General features: G+C 39.5%; 1 protein-coding gene across 1 annotated transcript in view; it reads left to right on the top strand.

Annotated features, from left to right (window-relative positions):
• Positions 1 to 2,397: 2,397 nt before the first annotated feature.
• Positions 2,398 to 22,932, top strand: part of INPP5F (inositol polyphosphate-5-phosphatase F) — a 44,263-nt gene continuing 23,728 nt past the window's right edge. The window contains exons 1-2 of the mRNA XM_026669702.2: positions 2,398 to 2,736; positions 14,599 to 14,679. Coding sequence (XP_026525487.1) covers positions 2,640 to 2,736; positions 14,599 to 14,679 — 178 coding nt within the window. The 5' untranslated portion in view covers positions 2,398 to 2,639. The remainder of the gene's footprint in view (positions 2,737 to 14,598; positions 14,680 to 22,932) is intronic.

Here is a 22,932-nt window from a genome sequence, read left to right as displayed (position 1 = left end):
TCATGTCCTATCCTTCATCCCATCACCTGGAGGTGAAGGTGTTTAGTTTGTGAATAGGCTTGGCCCAAGATTTCTTAATGGGCATCTGCTGTAGGCTATTAAGAAAGACTTCCCTTTCCCTATTATATTGGGGAAATATAATATTCTACTTCTTTTAATATTCCCCAAAAGATTTCATTCTCAGGGGCCGCAGGACTTCCCACACCTACAATAAACAAGCTTCTTGAAAGAATTAAAAATAAGTATGTTAAAAAAATAGCTGAACAGAAAAATGTTCAGGGAAGCATGATAATGTTTATATTACATATTACTGTAATATTACATATACGTTTATAAATATGTATGGCCATGGTGCTCTCAGAACGGGAAAGGACCTGGTTAATTTCTTAATGTATCACCTTTACACTTCAGCTCTTGTGTTCATGCTCTTAAAGTTTATTTATATATTATTGTTTGCCCTGATCTTTGGACCAGGAAGTAACATTTTTTGTTGTCGAGAGAACCAAATATTCAAGGACAACGCTGTGCAAAACATGAAAGAACAAAGAAGTATTGTATAAAGGAAACATCAAATTGGAATACATATGTGTTTGAATAAATTAATATTACATGTGCTGTACATTATCTGTTATTTGTGCTGTACATCTGATTTTAGTTTCTAGTGTCATTGTTTCCAGTGTGATACAATTCCTCAAGAATTCTCTGAGAATAAGCATAATTTATTTGAGGTAATAGAAAGAGATTTTAATCTTCAGATCTGTCCTCTATTCAGCTTAAATAGACAAACTATCCTTTACTGCTTTGCTTGCTGAGAAGAGAAAGCTTAGAGATTATTTCCAGTAAGGAACATATGACTCAGAATGAAAGTTAAAATGGAGTAGGGAGAATAGAGAAAAAGATCTTATTAAATTAAAAAAAAATTGAGAAAAATAAAGAAAATGCTCAATCTTTATGTATTTTTCACAAATAAATACGTTGTTGCTATGAATCAATTTCATTATTGTGCCAGTTCATGTTCAATAGCCTTGCAAACATATGTATTCTGCAGATACATAAATTGATTCAAACATGGATAATTCAAGTTTATAGTTGTCTGGCAAAAAGAAAAAAAGTTTTCAGAGAAAAACAATGCACTTTAGACCCTATGAGAATATAAACTCTACCCATGACTATATAGCAAAAATTGTTTTCCATATAGTTTCTGTTTGAAAAATGGAACCTGGCGATTTTTTTTTAAAATTGGCAAAAGCTAGTTTAGCATAAGGAAAATAGTTATCAAGAGGCTACTGATCCCCAGCTTTTCATTGCTATCCCAAGTGGAGTCAGAGGGACAGGTTGGGGCTTCTATCACAAGGTAGTACAGGTGGTTCTTAACAGATAACAGATAATCAGAGTTGGAAGGGACCTTGTAGGTCATCTAGTCCAAGCGGGAGACCCTACACCATTTCTGACAAATGGCAGTCCAATCTCTTCTTGAAGGTTTCAAGTGACGGCGCTCCCACAACTTCCGAGGTCAAGCTGTTCCATCGGTTGATTGTTCTCACTGTCAGAAAGTTTCTCCTTATTTCCAGGTTAAATCTCTCCTTGTTCAGTTTCCATCCATTATTCCTTGTCTGGCCTATAGGTGCTTTAGAAAATAGCTTGACCCCTTCCTCCCTGTGGCAGTCTTGACTTACAACAGTTCATTTAGTGACCATGCAGTAACAATGGCACTGAAAAAGTGAGTTATGATCGGTTTTCACACTTACGACCGTTGTAGCATCCCCGGTCATGTGATCAAAATTCAGATGCTTGGCAATTGATTCATATTTATGACGGTAGCAGTGTCCTGAGGTCATGTGATCAGCTTTTGAGACCTTCTGACAAGCAAAGTCAATGGGGAAGCCAGATTCACTTAACCACCGGGTTACTAACTTACCAACTGTAGTGATTCACTTAGCAACTGTGGCAAGAAAATTCATAAAATGGGGCAAAACTCACTCATGTCTCACTTAACAACATTGCAAAAAGGGATCACATAACTCCGGGACACCACAACAGTCATATATGTGAGTCAGTTGCCAAGCAACTGATCACATGACCACATGGAGATGGAGCAACGGTGGTAAATGTGCAAAATGGTCATCCATCAAACCTCCCCCCCCCCATGCCCTTGTAATTTTGAACGATCACTAAATGAATTGTTGCAAGCCGAGGAGTACCTGTATTAACTTGATTGCCCCCTAACCAATCAACCAAGACACGGAAATGGATCGATTTATTTCGCCCACCAGCGAATTCCCTTCTCGTGAAGCCGCCCTGCGAGTAAGGCGGCGCTTTCTCTTTAAACGCGGAGGGGGGGGGGAGGGAGGGGAGGGGAAAGGCAGGTCACGTGTCCGCCGGTATGCGCGCGCCGGAACCCGTCCGGTCGGAGCAGAACCAACAAGCTCGGCGGCGGCGAGCGTTGTGCGCGTCTCTTCCCGGAATAGCCGCCTTTTAAGAGGGTTGGGTCGTAGCCGGTTTCGGCGACTGGGGCGGCAGGTCCAGTTGGGTTTGGCTGCCGCTTCTCCGGCAGCGGCTTGCCTGAGCGCGACGGTTCGCTCTCTTGCCTTGCCTTGCCTTGCCTGCCTACCTGCCTGCCTTCCATTGGCTACCCCGCCATGGAGCTTTTCCAAGCCAAAGATCACTACATCTTGCAACAGGAGAACCGGGCGCTCTGGTGTAGCCGCGCCGACGGCAGCCTCCAGCTCCGACCCGGTGAGTTCGTAAGCAGATAGATGGTGGCCCTGACCGAGCCACCCCACTGGGCGAAAAGGGTGGGGAGCGGGAGCAAGAACTCCTTGGAGGTAAACCTGGCGTCGGCGGGGACTTTGCCGGCACCGAGAAGGGGAAGGGAGCTGGGGTGGCTACGGGATAGTTGGGTGGAGGAAGGGCATCTTCTGAGGGGCTGAAGGCAGAGGCGGCTCTCGGGACGCCGGGTGGAAGGGCGGTTGATCCGCTGGGCGACGGAGTGCAGGTTGACTCACCTGGAGGTGTCTCGTGTTACCTGGAGGGGGGAGGGGGAGTCTGGTGACAAGTGCAACACCGACAAATAGAGGAGCGGGCACGTCCTCTCCGCTTCCCCTGAAGTGGAGAAATGAGCACGCAAGGGCATGTTCAGGGGAGGCCACCTTCAGTCCTGAAGGGGGTCTTTAAATTCCTGAAGCGCAGGTAGTCCTTGACATACGACCACAAGCGAGCCCAAGATTGATGTTGCTGAGTGAGACATTTGTTAGGGGAGTTTCACCCCATTTTATGACCTGTCTTGCCACCTTTGTTAAATGAATCGCTGCAGTTGTTAAATTAGTAACCCGGTTTCTTAAGTGAGTTTGGCTTTCCCCATTGGCTTGTCAGAAGGTTGCAGAATGTGATCACATGACCCCAAGGCGACTGCAACGGTCATAACTATGAGTCAGTTGTCAAGCATTCAGATGTAATTCACATGACCGTGGGGATGCTGCAATGGTCATAAGTGCAAAAAATGGTCATAAGTTACTTTCTTCAGTGTTGTAAGTTTGAATGGTCACTAAATGAACTGTTGTAAGTCGAGGACTACCTGTCTTTTACAGCAGTGATCCCCAACCTTTTTTACGCCGCGGCCTGGTATCCCCAACCTTTTTATGGCGCGGCCGGTACCGGCATTAGCTGGGCGCCGCCATCTTTTTGATGAAAAAGTGCTTCCGGTGACCTCACCGGAAGCACTTTTCATCAAAAGAAGCTTGCGCCAGCCTTCGATGAGCTTTTCCGGGAAAAGCTCACCGGAGCGTAGGCGCCGCCATCTTTTTGATGAAAAAGTGCTTCCAGTGAGCTTTCTACCGGAAAAGGTCACCGGAAGCACTTTTTCATCAAAAAAAGATGGTGGCGCCCAGCAAGCCAGCGGCCCAGTAGGACTTGTTCCACGGACCGGTACGGTCCGCGGACCGGTGGTTGGGGACCCCTGTTTTACAGAGTAAAACTACTTGGGATACATTGGATATTACGGAAGTTGTGGCATTTTTATTCTTCCCTAATACCTTCTCTCAGGATGGTAATGTTTGTCCCATCCTAGCCTGCCCTTTTCTACTGTGGGCTGTGGATCTCCTGTGTAAATACCTCTGGGCTTGTTGCATTTGACATTTAGAGAGTTAAAGCAAGGGGGTTTGGAGGTTACTGTGAATATATCCAATGACCCTTTTGAAATATTGGCATAGGGCCTTTTTTCCCCTTCTGGTTTTACTGTTTGAATTGTTCTAACAGGTTATTTCAGCAATGGGAATAAAGTTGAGACGTTGTTTAATGGATGCAATGTTAAATCAAATGATTAGTTTGGCTTAGCAATAATCTGTTGGATATATGCGTAATAGATTTTGTATACCATTTGGAAAAGAAATAAGGAGGGGCTATGCTTGTAGCAGTGATAAAGTGCTACCAACCTGTCCTTGGGACGAAAGTCCACTGTACCATCATAGAATTAATTCCCATTGCTAAATTGCTAATTCTGCATTCTTCCTTTTATTGCCATATGGTAGCATACTGCTTGTGTCACTGTAGTGTGTCACTGTAAGCAATGTAAGTAAAACCCTCTTTTTCTTGACATCATCAGCATATGGGAATCCATCTATCAAGCAAAGTGATGTGGAAGTGAGTTTTGAAAGATGGCTGGTCCACATCTTCCTATGTGGGTCAAAGCAAGAATGAAACCTGAGAGAGATGCCCAGTAAAACAGAAGAACCAGTTCTCTCAAAACCCAGCGGCGCTCTCCTGTTATGATCAGCTCTGCTGCTTTAGTTAGAGCTGCCCAGCTTTTTGCAGGGCTGAGGTTTTTGAAAGAGTAATCGCTTTTCAACACTCCCCCACTGCTGATCAGCTATTGGCAGGCTGCAGGGTGGGGAAGCCTGCTGGATTTTTAAATAATTGTCTCTCTCACTTTACCATACATCTTCTCTGTATATGTGGGGATGACCTTGGGAAACTGAGTCCAGATATTCTGCCTAGGAAATAGATAAGAGATAGCATAGTCTATAGATGTATAATGGGCAAAGTGAGAGACTCAGAATAGAGCCTCCCTAATTTCTTGAGTTGTAAAGGACACTGGGAGAACTGCTTAATAAAGTAGAATTAACTCATCTGATCATGTTTCCTTTGTGGTCTACTTGGTAAGGCTGACATCGGCTGTAGTTGATCAGCTGTGATTCTTCTTCCCCCTTCAGAGAATTGGGGAATTTCCCTATAAAGTGGGGGGACCACTGCACTTTCCCCATTGTTTTGATCAGTTCTTCTGCAGGCTTCTTTACACAACAGATTTAGTGCTCATCCATTGGTAAGCTGATACAGCTAAAACAGTTAACTTACTTACAGTCATACAGAGAATAAAATTATTAAGTGTTGGTGAAGAGTATGAAGTTCTAAAAATATGTTCATTTAGGAGTATTATGGTGATTTTAGTAGATTAATAGCAAGATCCTTTATAGAACAAGAGGTAGGTATGCTCCTGGAAAATGATGTAGTCACATCGTTTATTCTATTTTAGGGATGAAGTTGGTAAGAGAAGATTGATAAAGAAATTGGGGTTCTTGACATATAGTAAAATGGCAAGATAAAGTCTTCAGCTAAGTCTTGAATGGGTTATTTCATTTTTCATGTTTTTTTAAAAGGTTCTCATCATACAAGCATGCAGCTGTGTTTTTTTAACCTTTTATTCTGCTACATTTCAGATAGGTGAGACCTACCTGTCTCATGATTTGAAGAAGTGCCAATAATTGATTGCTGATATGCCATACAAAGAGTGCTTGACGGTAGTTTTGCTGCTCTTTTTCTGACATTGTTGCAAGCTGGTTTCTAAATATTTTAGAAGAATCATAGCTATATTGTCTGTGACAGGAGATTTGACTGAGCATTGAATTCCTGCTGATTGGGCAGAGTCATGAGTACAAGAGTGAAACACATATTGAAATGACAATATGCTTGTTCTTTTATTATCTTTGAAGATATTTTTTGCTTCAATGACAATCTGTTCACATTTTCTAATTTTGAATTTAGAGTTAAATGTGCTAATGAAGTAACCAGAGTGAAAGCTAAAATGGTTGGTTTTGTTTATTTGTGGCATTATGTAGCAAAGCTTGCTGTCATGGCTTGGCATAGTTTTTCAAACTATAAGCAGTTTAACAATGATGGCCAAATTTGTCAGTTATATACAAGTAGTCCTAGACTTACAGCAGTTTGTTTAGTGACAGTTCAAAGTTACAACAGCTCTGAAAAAAGTGACATAACCATTTTCCACACTCATGACTGTTGCAGCGTTTCTATAGTCACATAATCAAAATTTGGATATTTGGTAACTAGTTCATGTTTATGACTGTTGCAGTGTCTTGGATCTTATATAATCAGCTTCTGTAAAGCAAAGTCAATGGTGAAGCCAGATTCACTTAACAGTGTTAACAATTTAACAACTGTGGCAAGAAAGATCATGAAATGGGGCAAAACTCACTTAAAAATAGTCTCAGCAACATAAATGTTGTGGTTGTAAGTCAAGGCTTACCTGTAATTCATCCACAACAATTTTAAATTGATTTATATATTTTCTCTTTTTTTCCAATATGGCATAACAGGTTTGTCTAATTAAATGTGTGACTAAAGAAAGATTCTCTAATACTGTAGATACTCAAACATTCCTTAGCAATAAGTTATTGCAAAAAGTATTTCTTGAAGGTAAATATTGGAAAATTAATGCATTTGCTAGAATTTTGAACATAACTTGAAGATTAAATTTTGAAATTCTGTAATAAGAACTATCTTTGAAAAAAATACAGCATTAGGAAGTTTCTTTGGTCTTTTCTGATGCCTGGAAGGGTTTTCCTTGATACTATACTGATTTTGGAGATACTTGAAAAGCAGCAGAACCTTCTGATGTATTCTTTCTAGTATTTTCAATAGCACATCTAAGTTTTCTCTTGAATTTCAAATTGCATAGAGATCCTCTTTCCCCTTGGCTTCATTCTGGAATCCCCTGGATTGTCATTTTTAAGAGGGGTTTGAAAATGTGGAAAACTATGTTACATTGAAACAGATAATTTGTGTATTTAATTATTCAACTTTTGTGTTTTTTTCAAGTCAGTCTCAACTACTGACAAGTATTTGGATAAATCCATGTACAGTAGTTTTTTTTAGGAACCTTTTCAGAAGTGGTAAGTGACCTGAATTTGTCTAGTTGGCTTAGTGCCTAGGTTGTAGTCTTCATTCAGTTGGCTTAGTCAGTGCCTAGGCAAGGCTAGAACTTGTAGTCTTCCAATTTCTAGCCCTGTGTCTTTAACCTTAACTGCAAAGTAACTTTAAATTTGCTAGTGGTTGAAATTGAATCATATTCCATTTTCTCCTATTTTTTTTCCTTCTTTTGAAATGTCTCTCTTTAATTATTGACCAAATGTGACCCATATTTTGAAAAAAAAAGTGTATCCCACCATAGGGCATCATGCTGTGGCCAGTTTATCTTACATTCATGAAGTGAAACATTTAAAACTAGATGATTATGAGTTCTCTTTCTGCTGTTCCCATTTATCACACACAAGTGTAATTACTCTGTTGTCTATCAATGACTTCTTTGCCAAATATCTAAGACTATATCCAATCAACAGTTGATTAATTTTTATGTTACATTGTAGTTTGCTCTGAAACATTTGTATTTAAATTTGTACCTTGTCCTTCCAATGTCTATTCTTTACTTGGGTGCTTAAAAATGTAAAGAAATAAAATTCAGAAATACAAACCAGAAAAATAACATGCAATAAAAACTGCTCCTATAACAGTTAAAATAGTTTGATGTAAAATATATTTGCTGTAAAACAAGTGTTTCTTTGAATAAGATGTTTATTAACACAATACAGAACTCTTCATTAATTTCCTGGTATTGTTTTAGGTTGTTCTTTTTTGTTGTGTGAAAATTTTCTGCATTTTTCTGCTTCCACTTCCTCAATACGTTTTGAAGTTTAACTTAAATAATATTGTATAAGAGTTTGATTTAAAAACATCATTGTTAGGGATAACATGGTTACCTAAGTTAGTTTGGGTAAAATAATATATATAAACTACGTTAGTGAGTTTATAGGGTTTGTCACTTTAAATGCAGACCATGTATTTTGGGTGCGGTTGTAAAATTGCCATAAGAGGGAGCAAGAGAGCTCACTGTTTGCTGGCTTTTACTGGATTGCTGACAATGATGGATTGATGGAGATAACTGCGTGTTTTCCTGCTATTGCTGAACGAAGAAAAGAGGTTTGATTTTCTTCATATCTCTGCAAAAAGAGATATATTACTGCAGTGATCCCCAACCTTTTTGGCCGCCATGCCCGGTACCGGCATCAGCTGGGCGCCGCGCCCGGTACCGGCATCAGCTGGGCGCCGCGACCGGTACCGGCATCAGCTGGCGCCGCCATCTTTTTGATGAAAAAGTGCTTCCGGTGACCTCACCGAAGCTCGTTTCATCAAAAGATGGCGGCGCCAGCAAGGAAGCCCGGTAGGAGTTGTTCGCGGACGGGACCGGTCCGCGGACGGTGGTTGGGGACCCTGTATTACTGGACTGATTATTTGTAAGTTTACTGACCTTTTTCGACACTGGACTTTGCTAATGAATAATCCCGGACGGACTGAACTAAGTGTATGATATATGGACTGTTTGACTGTGCTAACAATCTTACTGGAATAAACTATTTAACTAGCACATTGTATCTGTTTTACTGAGTGTAAACTACAACAACGTTTATCTGCCTGCCTGACTGACTACCGTTGCACATTTTGCTAAGGTGTATATCCCTAACAATCATAGAGCTAGATTATTGTAATTTCAGATAGTGAAGTAGACAAAAAGTCTGGTACCAGTTTCTGAATGCTTCTGTATCATTGAATTGTGAAACATGATAGTTTCTTTTGGTTTTAGCTTAAAATAAGCTACAGTAGCTAGTTTGAACTGTGCATAGTAAAAGCTGTAAAGAAAGAAGGTACAGTGCTTTATAACTGTGTAAGGCTACCTTTTTAAATTAAGTTTAAGAAAAACTGTGTTAAGTGGACTGTTTAAATGAGTTTTCAGAGCTATTTTTGTATATTTTTCTTTTTGTGCATTTTTTTTCTAGGTTGAACAATTATACTTCTTTTATAATGTAGTTTACTCCTGGGGTTTGAATTAAGTAAAAATATCTTTGTTAATCTTAGTCAACTTTAGACATATGTGTCAAAAAAAAAACTTGTAGAAATTTTTAATAAGGAATCTTAAAATCTGAACTTATCCATTTCTATGAGTTGCATTTCAAAGTAGTGAATATTAGGTAGCCTATTTTCGTCTTCCTAAAAATTCCTTGTCTCTGTTGTACCTCCCCATGGGTTTTGTGGACCCGCTTCAACAGATTTAAAAATGAGCAAGGAACTTAACAAAATCTTTCATCCAATCCTCATTAGTATAATGATAAAATTTGTGTTTGATGGCTTCATAAGTGGCTGAATGACAGTTACAGTTCTTATAAACTGCTCTGCATTAGCTGAATAACACTGAATAGGATGCTAATGTTTCTTTGTTGTTCAACATTTGTATTTCAGTCATTTATATGCCTTTTGACTCCCAGCAACTCTAGACAATTTACAAATGGTTTAAAATATTTTTGAGTACAAAAATACAAACAAGATGGCAAATAAAATAAACCTGGATGGGAACAAGGGAAAGGATGAAAAGAAGCATAAATTGTCCTTGTCAAATAGCTGAGTGAAGAACCTTGTCTTCAAAATATCACTGGGTGGGGGATATTTGAATCTTGAGGTGAACCTCCTTCCAGAAGGCAGGTGCTGATGCAGAGGATATGCAAAAGATGGTATTGATTAATTCTTGGAAACCAGGGTCTGCTGGATTGAACTGGCCAAACAGATACATGGGAGATTGGTGGTCCCTCAGGAAACCAAGTTCTCTGCCATGTTAGGCTTTAGAGGTAATGAATTCATACAGAAGCAAAGTGGCAACCAAAGCAGGTGTCACATTCTTAAACCATTAAAGGGAAAGGGAAGGTTGGACACTGGTTAATAGATATGGAAGACTGATGGATCTAATATTGGGCTCTTGAGAAATATACCACCACCTCTTTTAAGAGTCGGGGCACTGCCCCCTCTCTCAGAGAGGCCAACATTACATCACTGACCTCCCTGGCTGCTATCATGACCCAGAAAGCTGCTGGATCCAGTGAACAAATGACAGTATAGGGAGCCCTGTTCTTTCTTTTGGAGTTACCATCATAAACTTATCCCAGATCACACCACCAGACTGTACCTCAGGCACTCTGGCCTGACACAATCAGAGTCCAAGGCAGAGTGAATCTGAGTGACTATCTTACAGACAGCCAGAATAATCTTAAAAAATGCCTCAGATGTTCTGGATGGGCCCTCCTTACCCAGTAGGAATGGATTATCGGAAACAGATCTGCTGGATGGTTATCACAGATGCAATAAGAGTGGAGAAATACATTTTGCCACCCTCATTGTGATGAGGTAATGCCTGATATGGCTGTTTACATGTGGCTGGTCAGTTTTCCTCCAATTGCAGAAGACTTCCTCCTCCTGGCATCTCTTCTAGCACTTCATTTCCCAGGGCTTCAAGTAAACTAGTTGTACTTGAATTGGCATGCAGGAAGAGGCCATACACGAGTGATACAATTCAAGGCCCCACCCATCTATTGCAGGCAGCGGCTTTTATCAGATCCTACAACAACTAAGGGTTGGACTATGTGATTTTTGATCATATTTTCCAGCTGTAAGATTCTATAATCTCTCTGGCTATGGTGCACTGTAAGAAAATGTTTTCTTGTCTTATTACGTACCACATTCATTTCTTTGCTTGCTTTGAAGTGGAGACATCAGAGACAGATAAAATACAGCCACCAGCCAATTGTAGCCCCCACCTCATTGTGGAGGAACAGGAGGTGAGGAGCATTCTGAGGGCTGTGGATCCTAGAAAGGCTGACAGTCCTGACGGTATCTCTGGCTGAGTGCTTAAATACTGCACTGATCAGTTGGCTGGAGTCTTTACCAGGATCTTCAATTGGTTTTTATCCCAGTCCACTATTCCTCGTGTTTGAAGGCATCCACCATTGTTCCTCTGCCAAAGAAGTTCCCTATCAATAACCCCAATAATTACAGACCAGTGGCACTCACTCCTATCATCATGAAATGCTTTGAGAAATTGGTCTGCTAGCACATCATTTCTGGTCTTCCACATACATTTGATAAACACCAGTTTGGATACAGAAGAAATAGATTTACAGAGGATGCTATAGCCATCACTCTTCACGCTGCTCTGACTCATCTAGAACAGCAGGGGGGCTCTGTGAGGATGCTTTTTGTGGATTTTAGTTCTGCGTTTAACACAATTCTTCCACATAGACTAGTGTCTAAACTTCTGGACCTTGGGCTTTCTAATTCAATCTGCCTTTGGATTATGGATTTCCTGTCTGGCTTCTCACAGAGGGTCAGATTAGGTTATCATACCTCTTCAGCCCTTATTTTTAACACTGGTACACCACAGGGTTGCATGTTGAGTCCCTTACTCTATACTCTTTATGTGCATGACTGCATTCCCACTCACGTTAGTAATACTATTGCTAAATTTGCAGATGATACAACAGTGGTGGGACTCATCTCTCTCTGCCTACAGAGATGAGGTGGACTAGTTGCTTTCGTGGTGTGGAGACAATAACTTGGTCCTCAACACCAATAAGACCAAGGAGCTTATAGTGGACTATAGAAGGAACAGATCAGACATCCAGCCCTTGCTTATCAATGGAGACTGAGTGGAGCAAGTGGCCAATTTTAAGTTTCTGAGCATTACCGTAAAAGTGGACCTGACCCGCAGCACTGGTCAAAAGGGCCCAGCAGAGATTATACTACCTGAGACTTCTCAGAAAACAACATCTGAATGAAAAACTGCTGGTGACCTTCTACCGCTGCACCATAGAGAGTATCTTAACTTACTGCACCTCTGTATGGTTTGCCAATTGCACAGGGGCAGATAGGACAGCGCTCCAGAGGGTTAACGTCATTGCCCAGATGATCATTGGTTGCCCTCTCTGCTCTTTGGAAGAGCTTTATAGCTCCCACTGCTTTAAGAAAGTTCAAAACATTCTTAGAGATCCATCTCATCCTGGGAACCCTTTTTTTTAAACTGTTAGCATCTGGCAGACAGTACAGACTAATAAAAACAAGGACAAATAGGCTGAAAAACAGCTTCTATCCCATGGCAGTAGCTCTGTTGAATTCTACTATATAATGCAGTGTTGGTGTAGTGTTGTGGGTTTTCAATTCAATGTGTGGAGTGTGAAGGATGTGTGTTTGTGTTTATTTTCATGGTCATGATGTGCACTGAATATGGTGTTTGATTTCGTTGTACGAGGTGCAATGACAATAAACTAAATTAAACTAAACTAAACATACGTGATACTGACATACTAACTTTCATATACAAGCTTTGAGAAATCTGGGAGAACTAGCAAAGTGCCAGGAGAAGAACAAATGCTCCTATCTTTTAAAAATAAGAAAAGGAAAATACAGAGAGTTATATACCAGCTAGTCTGACAATGCTATCTGGGAATTTCTTAACTAATTAATAAAATGGTTGATTAAAAGCACCTTGAAAACATTCTCTTAATTACTAGAAGTCAGCATGGATAAGAAAATAATTCTTGACAATTTTTTTTTTGCTTTCTGATAAGGCTATTTCCTTGCTTAGCTGTGAGAATAATAGACATAATTGATTTTAAAGCATTTGATAATGTGCATCATATGTTTTGATTAGCAAGCTAGTTAAATATGGACTGCATGATATGAGAATTAACAGGATATATAACTGAGATGAAAATTATGCTCAAAGAAAGGTTCTTTTAAACTGGAATGAAATATTGAGATAGTTTGCTATCCCCAGTCTTTAATATTTTTATTAATATTTTTTAAGGGAAGGGAATGTGTTTTCAAGTTTCACAAAACTTTGAAAACAAATTCAAAATTCTTTTGAGAAGTTAGAGAAATTGTTTAAACAACAGAATAAAAATAACAGAGGCAACTAAAGTTCTTCACATAGGAAATTATGAATAAGAAAGGATTTGGAAATATTTGGTTCATTAATACTGCTTGTGAAAAAAATGGGAATATTAGTTGATTACAAAACTGAATATGTATCGGTTGTAAAATAATCAAGTGCAGTTTTTGGCTTTATCAACGGGAACACTGTTTCCAAACAGCTCAATTTTATTCCAGTTTAGACAGACCTCATCATGAGCATTGTGTTCAGCTGTAGGGATCATACTTGAAAAATTTGGAGAACTTGAAATAAGTTCAGAAAAAGACAATGAAGATGATGAGGGCATTAGTAATTAAGTCCTATAGAATGAAATGGAAGAATGTTTAGCCTTGAAACAAAGGAATGAAAGAAAGATAGTACTCCTCAGTTATCTGAATAACATGTATAAATGGATTTAAGGTATGAAAAGGCAGTGAATGTTAGAAAAAACCTTAAAGGTAAGGGAAGTTTGACTGTAGAGCCAATTACCCAGAGAGGTAGTTGGCTCCCTGTCACCGGAGTGGTTCAAGAAGAGGCTAGAGAGCTTTATAGACATCTGTCTGTGGTGTTGGATTTCTGTAGTGGGCAGGATATTAGATTTGATGGTGTCATTCATCTCTATAATTCAGTAATTCTCAAGATCTGCTTGTGTAAGCAGATAATAACTATTGATTTTATTTAGATTCTCTGTGTTTGAAGTGTTCCTTTTCTTGTTTTTCCCCTTGGTGTTTCCTTTCCCAATAAAATGCACTTTTATTTCTAGAGTTTGGGCATCAATGGTTTTAAAGAATATTTAATTAAAACTAAAAAAAAGTATATTGGTGAAAATTAGGAGAAGCTGTGCCAATTAAGTATTGTTTCATCATGTATTGAGTTCCTTGGAGCCACTTGAAGGAGGAATTCAAAATTCAGAATCACCCATTTAGATGTTTTCTGCTAGCAATATTAAACGTGTTAGCTGGTAAGAATAGGCAATAAAAACATTGGCAAAACTTTTATAGACAATCTAAAACTTGTTGGCTTTCCAAATATCTTATTTTGTTTAATATTATGTAGAAATGGCTGAATTTTATTTTCTTTATTCTGAAGAAGGCGGCCCAGCCATGAAATTGTGCTATTTCCAGTACATTTCCTCATAACAGAATTAGGAAAAAAATAAATATATTTTCTTATTATGAAATTGGACTTTCCAAGGAATTAATCCTACTTTGATTAAGAATCACCATCTTGTTGGTAAAGGGATACGGAAGCTTTTGAATTGGTCTTCCTAAAGTCTTGACTGGGGGGGAAAATCAAGCTTTAGTCAGGGTGTTAGATCAAGAAATATATGTTTTTTTTTAAAAAGAAATTGTTCTTAATTAGATCCAATAATGTGTACACTATCATCTTGTATCTTGCATGTTTACATTATCATCTTGCCTATAGAAATATAGTTTTTCCAGATAAATAATAAAATAAATGTGTATTTGAATTATATGGATAAAACAGTTTATGTATCTAACTCATCTCCTCTTCTTCTGCAGCTACTGATCTTCTTTTGGCTTGGAATCCAATTTGTCTGGGTTTGATCGAAGGAATTATTGGCAAAATTCAGCTTCATACAGGTACGGATAATAAAATATTTGTTGAGCCTGAAGAACTAGTTAAAATAATTCTCAGTTTGTTATGCGTTAGGAACCTCCATTCTAAAATTACCTATGACAGACAAAATGCTATATATCTGATCTTTGCCTATACTTCTATCAATGTAATGTATCACTTTTTTGTTGAATTAATAAAGAATTGGAAAGCATATAGCTGTTTAAAACTATGTCATAGTTCTTGATGAATTGTGTTTTTGTGATTTATCAAATGATGTTAGGAAAGAAAAATATACATATATGAATGAAATATATACACATTCATGAGCGTATTATGAAAGGAAATAGTTTAAGTTCCTTTAGTAATTTATGTGTAATATATTAGTAATATGTGGCTGTAAAATATTAATGAGAATTCTTGTAACTGTAAATTTTGTTTGGTATTATAAATAAAACTGCTGAATTGAAAATTCTGGAAGAAATATGGAAATATCACCAATATTATATGAAAAGGCAGCTTTTTGGAGAGCTGATTACTAATTGGACTCTACAAAGCATTTAAAAGATGCCTTACAAAAGATGTTATTGTGAGCGTAGTATTTTTCTTGAGAGCTTTATAGCTTTGAAGGGTGTTTCTGGCTTTCTGCTCTGTGTTTATATACATGTTCTCCTCCATGCTGCATCGAGAGCCCAGGATGGGTTGACTCCTTCCTATGATGTCATAGCTGAGTCTGTACTAAGATATAAAAGCCAGCCCCCGGGAGAGACCCCAGCTTTTGACTCAGCTCCTTTCAGTCAGTAGCTGTGTCTCTGAACGCATTCTGTTAGATAGCAATCACCAGCGATCTCCAGTACTTTTTTCCTTTCTTCAAGCAGCTCCCAGGGATCTGGGCAGCTGCTCTTTCAGGAAAGCCCTGCAACATTGGGAGCAGCGTCACAGAGCTCTCTGCAGGCAAGCTGGGCAGCGTCTGCAGACCTCCCCCACGCCTGCAGTTTGGAGCGATCGTAAACACAATCGGCAAACTGATAAGAGCTCAAGCCAGCTGATCGTGTAGCTGGTTGCTGTGTTTTTCGCTTGCTGACTTCGCTCGGGGCTCTGTATAGCCTAAGGAGCGATTCTTCAATCTTGGAGCCTGTTTTCCTGTAGTCAGCAGCCATCTTGGATTCAAGCCTTCCACCACGAGGTGAATGGCCATTTTGTAAGCCCGGGGTCCATTTATACCCTAAGGGGCTTAATAGAAAAATTTCTGAACAGCTTCTTTCCAACGCAAGAGCCTTTATTTTACAAATGGAGCAAGATAAGGCTCAGGCAGAGCTCCCCCCCCCCAGTGGAACAGTCTCAAGCCCAATAGGAGAAAAAGACATAGGCAGCGCACCCAATCAGTCCAGAGGGAGGTGGCTGCTAAAATCAAAGCTAAGGCTCTAGCCTCTAAGAAGGCAACTCAGGCTGAATTGAGGGCAGAAAAGCACAGACATGCAGCCCTAGAGAGGCAGTTCAACAGAACTATTCAACAGATAGTGATACTCGTGGGCCCCAACCAAGCCCTCCCAGGGGAGGAGAAGTTATCTATGGGCCTTTCCATCCTCCATCCTGGTCTCCTGAGGCTCTTGCTGTACAGTCAGATCCTCAGGATTTAAGCAGATCTGGGCCTTATTTCCAACAGCCTTCTGTGCCCTATGCTCCTCCCCCTCCCTCCAGGCCTCGAACCTCTCCTCAATCTAGGCCTGAAGCCACCTTCACTCCCACAGCAGCGGGCCTTTGACCTTCTGCCTCTACCTGCATAGACCAAGGGATATCCAAGATGTAGTCTCATCAGCCATTAGGCAGGGATTGGCTGAAGGCTTCAAGCAAATTCTTCAACCTCTGGAAAGGGTTCAGGCCTTTCCCCCGCTTCCCATCATTTTGGCAGTAATTCAGAAGATGTTGAAGGAACGTGCGGAGCTCCTCCTCCTGGCACCCTATTGGCCAAGGAGGCCCTGGTTTGCGGACCTGGTCAACCTATCGGTGGCTTCTCCTTGGAGGATCCCTGCCCATCTAATCTCCCTTCACCAGGGGGCTCTGCTCCACCCAGAGCCCCAGTGGTTCAAGCTGACCATGTGGCACTTGAGCGGCAGTGGCTAGAGGAGGCTGATCTTCCAGAAGGGGTCATCCTCACTATTCTGGCTTCTCGCAAACCTTCTACAAGGCACATCTATGATGCCACCTGGAAGGCTTTTTCCCGATGGTGCCTTAGGGAGGGTCTTTCTCCTGCTTCAGCCCAGTTGGCAGAAGTTCTTAGCTTCCTTCAGCATGGGCTGGAGAAAGGTTTGGCCCCCAACATCTTACGCAGGCAGGTTTGGCCCCCAACACCTTACTCTCCTCAGTCCTTTCATGGGGTTCGCTTCCTTCCTTATCCCATCACACTTCAGTCAGGAGGTTTTTGAAAAGGGCTTCCAACCTGCACCCTATGGTGGTTCACAGGTATCCTTCCTGGGACCTTCACTTGGTCCTTAATGCCCTTACAAAGGCCCCCTTTGAACCCCTTAGAACAGTGTCTCTATGTTTCCTGATTCTGAAGGTAGTGTTCCTTGTTGCCATCACTTCTGCCAGGAGGGTTTCCGAGCTTGCTGCTCTTTCCATCAGACAGGACCTTTGTTCCTTTCATGATGATAGGGTTGTTCTTCGTCTGGACCCCTCATTTATTCCGAAGGTTAACACCTGGTTTCACAGGTCCCAGGACATTGTTTTGCCTGACTTCTGTCCTCTCCCGCACCATGACTTAGAGTGGCAGTGGCACACGCTAGACGTAAGAAGGGCTCTTAGAATATACATTAAGCGCACTTCCTCCTTCAGGAAGTCGGAAGCCATGTTTGTTTCCTTTTTCCCTTCTCACTTGGGGCACAAGGCCTCTTCTCCTACTATTAGCAGGTGGGTCAGGTCTTACATTGAGCAGGTCTACAAAGCTGCGGCCCTTCCAGTTCCCTGAGGTCTGACGGTTCACTCTACCAGAAGCGCGGCCACTTCTGCTGCCTGGGCGACCCAAGCATCCTTGGAGGAGATTTGTCGTGCGGCCACGTGGACATCCCTGTCTCCTTTCATCAGACACTACCGTCTGGATGCTTTTGCCTCGGCGACTGCAGCCTTCGGCAGACGGGTGCTTCAACGAGTGGTTCCACAGTCGGTGTGATGAGCCAGACGAGGACCCGCCCATGGACATGCAAGCTTTGGTATGTCCCATCCTGGGCTCTCGATGCAGCATGGAGGAGAATGGGTGTTGGTAGAAGTTACCATGAACGCCCTTTCTATCCATGCTGCGAGAGAGCCCAGCCCCTCCCTTGATTTGTCCAGAGAGGGTAAGACATATTTCTGTATTTATTTTGGGCTTTCAGAGACATCTTTCAGTCTGTCAAGTATCTTCGCCAAAGCTGGGGTCTCTCCCGGGGGCTGGCTTTTATATCTTAGTACAGACTCAGCTATGACGTCATAGGAAGGAGTCAACCCATCCTGGGCTCTCTCGCAGCATAGATAGAAAGGGCGTTCATGGTAACTTCTACCAATGCTCATTCTTTGCTAGTAATCACATCAGAACTGCCTGGGTATGCATATTGCATGCAGAGGTGCTTTGGGAACAACTTTTGAAACTCTGGTATGATACTCCAAAGAATAACAATTGCTTTGCTCTGAAGAAGGTGCTTCATTTGTGCTAGCATGCTTTTGTGTATCACTTCCCCCCTCCCCAAAATGGTTTGTATAATCTTAGTTACTACAATATATTAAAGATTTCCTTCACTTAAAAGTGGTATCATGTGCTTTATGTTACTGTAAAAGCTAGACAAGTTGTCTATAGTAGTGGGCCTCTACCTTTTGGGCACTGGGGACCGGTTCTGTGGAACGAAGGTTTTCTGTTGACTGGAGGGGCATGGCTGCGCATGCTGCTTGCATCCCATGGTTGGAGCTTCACTTGTTTGTGTGACCTGGTTTCTGGCATTCTGCGGACCAGGGCCAGTCCACGGACCAAGGGTTGGGGACCCCTGGTATGAGAAGATTCTCAATCATCCAGGTCATGGTTGTCCCAAAGATGCTTTAAAAAAATACTCAAAAGGCAAATGAAAAGAAAATCCAATTGCCTTTGGGAGCTAGGCAAGTTGTTCTCCACTAAGGAAATAACATTGGACGTACTGTTGAAAAAGAATGAGAAAAGTACTGTATGCACACCTTAAATATTTCAGAAGTGAGGTCAGCCTGCTTTAGATTCCCTTGGCTTGTCCTCTGACTTTCTTTACCTCATTTTTAAATAATACTTAGGCAACCAATATCTCTTGAGAATTGGTTTGTGATGATTATTACAGATGGCTTAATACAATTATTTCTCCAAATTGAGGCATAAAATTCAAGCTGATTTCAATAAAAATGGCCTATGCGTTTTACTTTCATTTGTCTTTAAAAATAGATATGAGAAACTATCATATATTGTATTTGTCGTAATATACTGCTTAAAGATGATTTTTTTTAGCATCAGCAAACTAGATTTTATTTTAGAACCTGAAACCTGTACATAGATTTTATAGTTTGCATTTTATGTCCACAAAGTACTTATTACTAATATTGATGCTATGAGGAAATAAGTTTAAATGAAACCTGAATTTTGGTGTCTCATGTGTAGCATTTTACAAAGGTATGCACTTGTGAACAAGCTTTCTTCAATATTTGGCTTTAATACTTCCTTTATCCAGTTAAAAAGCTATAAGGAAAGTAAGTATAGTGGATTGTACCTTGAGAAACAATACATGAATTTAAGATACTCCTCCCCCCTTTTTAGGGGTGCTTGTGTGAAGCAAATTTCCCCCCCCTCGCAATCTAATCCAATGTTTCTACTGCATCCTGCAAAAATCTAATGGGAATTATATTTCTTAGAGATAATGGAGCCTGTTTCAGAAAATGCAACAGGGAGCTACTGTTTTTGTAAGTCTATTTTGCAGCGATAGCTTAGTTGTCTGTGGCCTTAAACTAAACAAGCTTGTACTTTGTGAACATTTCCTCTGACAGCTATGGGTGGAAAATCTATCCCACTATTGTTTCTTCATCCTTTTTCTGGAAAAAAACCTAAGAGGATAGTATTACTTCTTTGAGAATTTTAGAAAAGCAAATAATTGCTGCTGCTATTTTTTTTAATAAGTTCTTGTTCATAAGAAAATAATTAAAGGAAGAGAGGAAACATTATTTTTAGATAAGTATGTTTATTGAGGAAGAACTGGAATGTAACAAAGAAGTTTGCTGCTTAAGGATCAGTCAGAATCCCCAGGAGTTCTGCCAGTGGAAGAGTAGGGCTGTAGCACTGGGTATTTTGCTAAGGAAGAATAATGAGAATTCTATGGGGTTAGTCCCAAATATTCCTTGATATTTTAAAGATTGATTATGGAAATGTAATTGAGAGTTTGGAGCTCATTCTAGCAGCAGAAATGGAATTTTCAGGAATCCTCAGAAATTCAGTTTTATTAATTTTTACATATTTATGGGTTTACTTGTAAAAACAAGTAATGTATTTAACTGAAAGAGAAACTGTTTTTCAAATAATTTACCTTCAAAATCAAATAAAAATTAAATACTTTACAAGTACAGTAACATAGTCACATATTTTTGAATATGTGAAGTTTTGAATATTTTAAATATAGTAAATTTATTTATAATGAATAAATAATAGTCTGGGTACTATCGTATTCTAAATGTGTTTGAACAAATTACTTCTGAAAACATTCATATCTCTGTTTTTCCTTTCCTTTCCTTTCCTTTCTGGAGACAGATTAGTAGAAGGGACTGCATTGTGATTGGATACAAAGAGTATTTAGTTGGAACATTAGAATAAAAAGGGTTTTCATTTTTTTTTGGCAGCAAAATTGTTTTCTAGATGCTGCAGATAAAATACAAAAACCAATTGTCAACATTGTCATTGAACTCTGTATATAAACCATTGCAACATTAGTAACGGCTTGCCTGGTATGGGGTTTGCTCCTGTCATTCAAAGATGGGCATGTATTCTGGCTATTAGTCAAAACAAGAGAAATATCCACTGTGCTTTGAGATGGGTAAAGCCATATTTTTTTCTGCTTGTTTCTTCCTGGCTGTAAATACTGCTTTCTCCCAGACAAAATCATAATCCATGATTATGAGGAATACTTTCATTTATATTTGAATGAATGTAATAAAACAAAGGTCCAAAACAGAAGAAGCAGGAGACATACTCGAAGAAGACCTCATGAATGGTTCCATTGTTTTTTTAAGATCTTCAGATACTTGAGGGAATGTCTGAAAAAAGTGGTCCATGGGAGACCGCAAATAGATTAGTAGACTTGGTTTAATGTAACTTGTGCCACTCAAGCTGAATCTTTCTTTTATTTGTACACTGACCTATTTTTAAAAAAATATTGCTTCTGCTTTGCAATATATTTTTAATCAGATAAGCATACTCGCCCAATAGAAAATTGGGTATTTTCTTTATCCTCAAGAAAAAGATACTTAATTTAACATGGACTTCTCAAAATAGGCAAGTAAATAATTAAAAAAAAGACAGAAAATCTTTTGAAATACCTATGTATAAATCTGGTTTTCTGTCTCCAAATGAAAAACAATCTTGAATATCTTACATTTCCAATAAATTTCTGCATAGCTGTGTATGACCATGTGGGTGTACACACACACACACACACACACACACACACACACACACACACATGCACACACACACCTGACCTGAAACCCTACTCCAAAGTGCCACAACAACAACAAAATGGAATGGATATTTATTCATCAAAATATTGCCTGTAAAAATGAAATGATAAAAGTCATTGATCTTTCTTCCTCTCACCAAATATAACAATCATTCTCTTTACTCACACACAAACCACTATGAGAAATGAAAACATGTATAGAAACACCTCATCTTTTCTTCAACTGAAATTAGTTATGAAACAAGGTTACATAAGTGGAAATCTGTTTGCATGATTGCATTTTCTTCACCTCACAGGAACTGCAAAAAATATTCTTCTGCCAATCCCAACAGGAAATTTGAGAACATGTAGGCTGGCTGATAGATTATGATGTCATAAAACATTTGTAAAGACATAAACACCTGGGGAGTCTATTCCTTTTGTGGATGGATTTTCATCTGAGGAAAGACCCTGAGATTAAGTTGCTTTCTTTTGAAAGATGTGATGGAATTATTTTTACCAATTCCCTGTTCAGCCCCTGTGCCATTTTCCAATTTTTTTTTTGAAACAACTTGTCACAGACTATAAGAAGCTTAAAGGGCAAGGGGGAATTATTCTTCCTACAGATTTTTTTCCCTTTTTCTGTTAGAACATCTCTAAAGTGGAGTTGTATAGCTGTAACTATGGATATACTCTATTTGAGATTTTTTAAATCTTATTTAACTCATTTGAAACAAACAGATGCGTTAGTTCTCCTTCAGCTACTAAGGCCACTATTGATGCTGACCAAGACAAACTAATATTAGCATAAAAATTATCCTTTAGGTTACAGTTGTATTTTACTGTTCTATGAATGAAGTTGTAATTACATCTATTCTGGTTTTGGGCTTTGTTACAATGATAGTATGCTACAGTATCACTCCCTTTTAAAGTATTTAAAAAAAAGGAAACTGGAAATATTTAATTTTAAATCTTCAGAACAAGTTTAATGCTCACTGGCATGCATTGTCATTGAATGTTATGTAGTCTTCATAAGGACTGAAAACATTCTGCCTTATTCTGCAAAAATAATCACAATACATATTGTCATTATTGTGTCCTTTGATTCAGTGGAATATTCAAGGTGAGTAGCAGTGATTAAGATGCAGACCATAAACTAAAACTAACTGGAATCAGCAATAACAGATATGGCAAAATGGCTATAGATAATGTTAGTCAGATGTGGCTCTCCTGAGAGTGTATGTTGCGGCTTGGAGATTATGCAATAACTCTTGTTTTACATTTCAATTAAAAAAAATCCCCCTACCTGTTGAATACATTGCTATTTGTTGGATTTAAATCCCATTTATTTTGGGAGCTCAAATCAGTGCTACATATGGTGTGTCTCCTCATTTTATCATAGCCTGGGTTAACAATGACTGGTCCAAAGCTCCCCAATGAGCAACATGCCCTATAGGATTCACAGTCTAATATATTAACCTGATTAATAAGTTATTTAAAAGCATTGTAAACCAGATTGTATATGCAGTGTTAGGATGGTTAGGCAAGTGTCAGGGCACAAGAAGAATAATTAGGATGAACTTAAATTAAAAC

This window comes from Notechis scutatus, chromosome 4, assembly GCF_049901735.1.
Source record: "Notechis scutatus isolate UNSWTSFEM ecotype Mainland chromosome 4, rNotScu1.2, whole genome shotgun sequence".
Taxonomy (NCBI): Eukaryota; Metazoa; Chordata; class Lepidosauria; order Squamata; family Elapidae; genus Notechis; species Notechis scutatus.
This window is presented reverse-complemented; position numbering and strand designations above follow the sequence as displayed.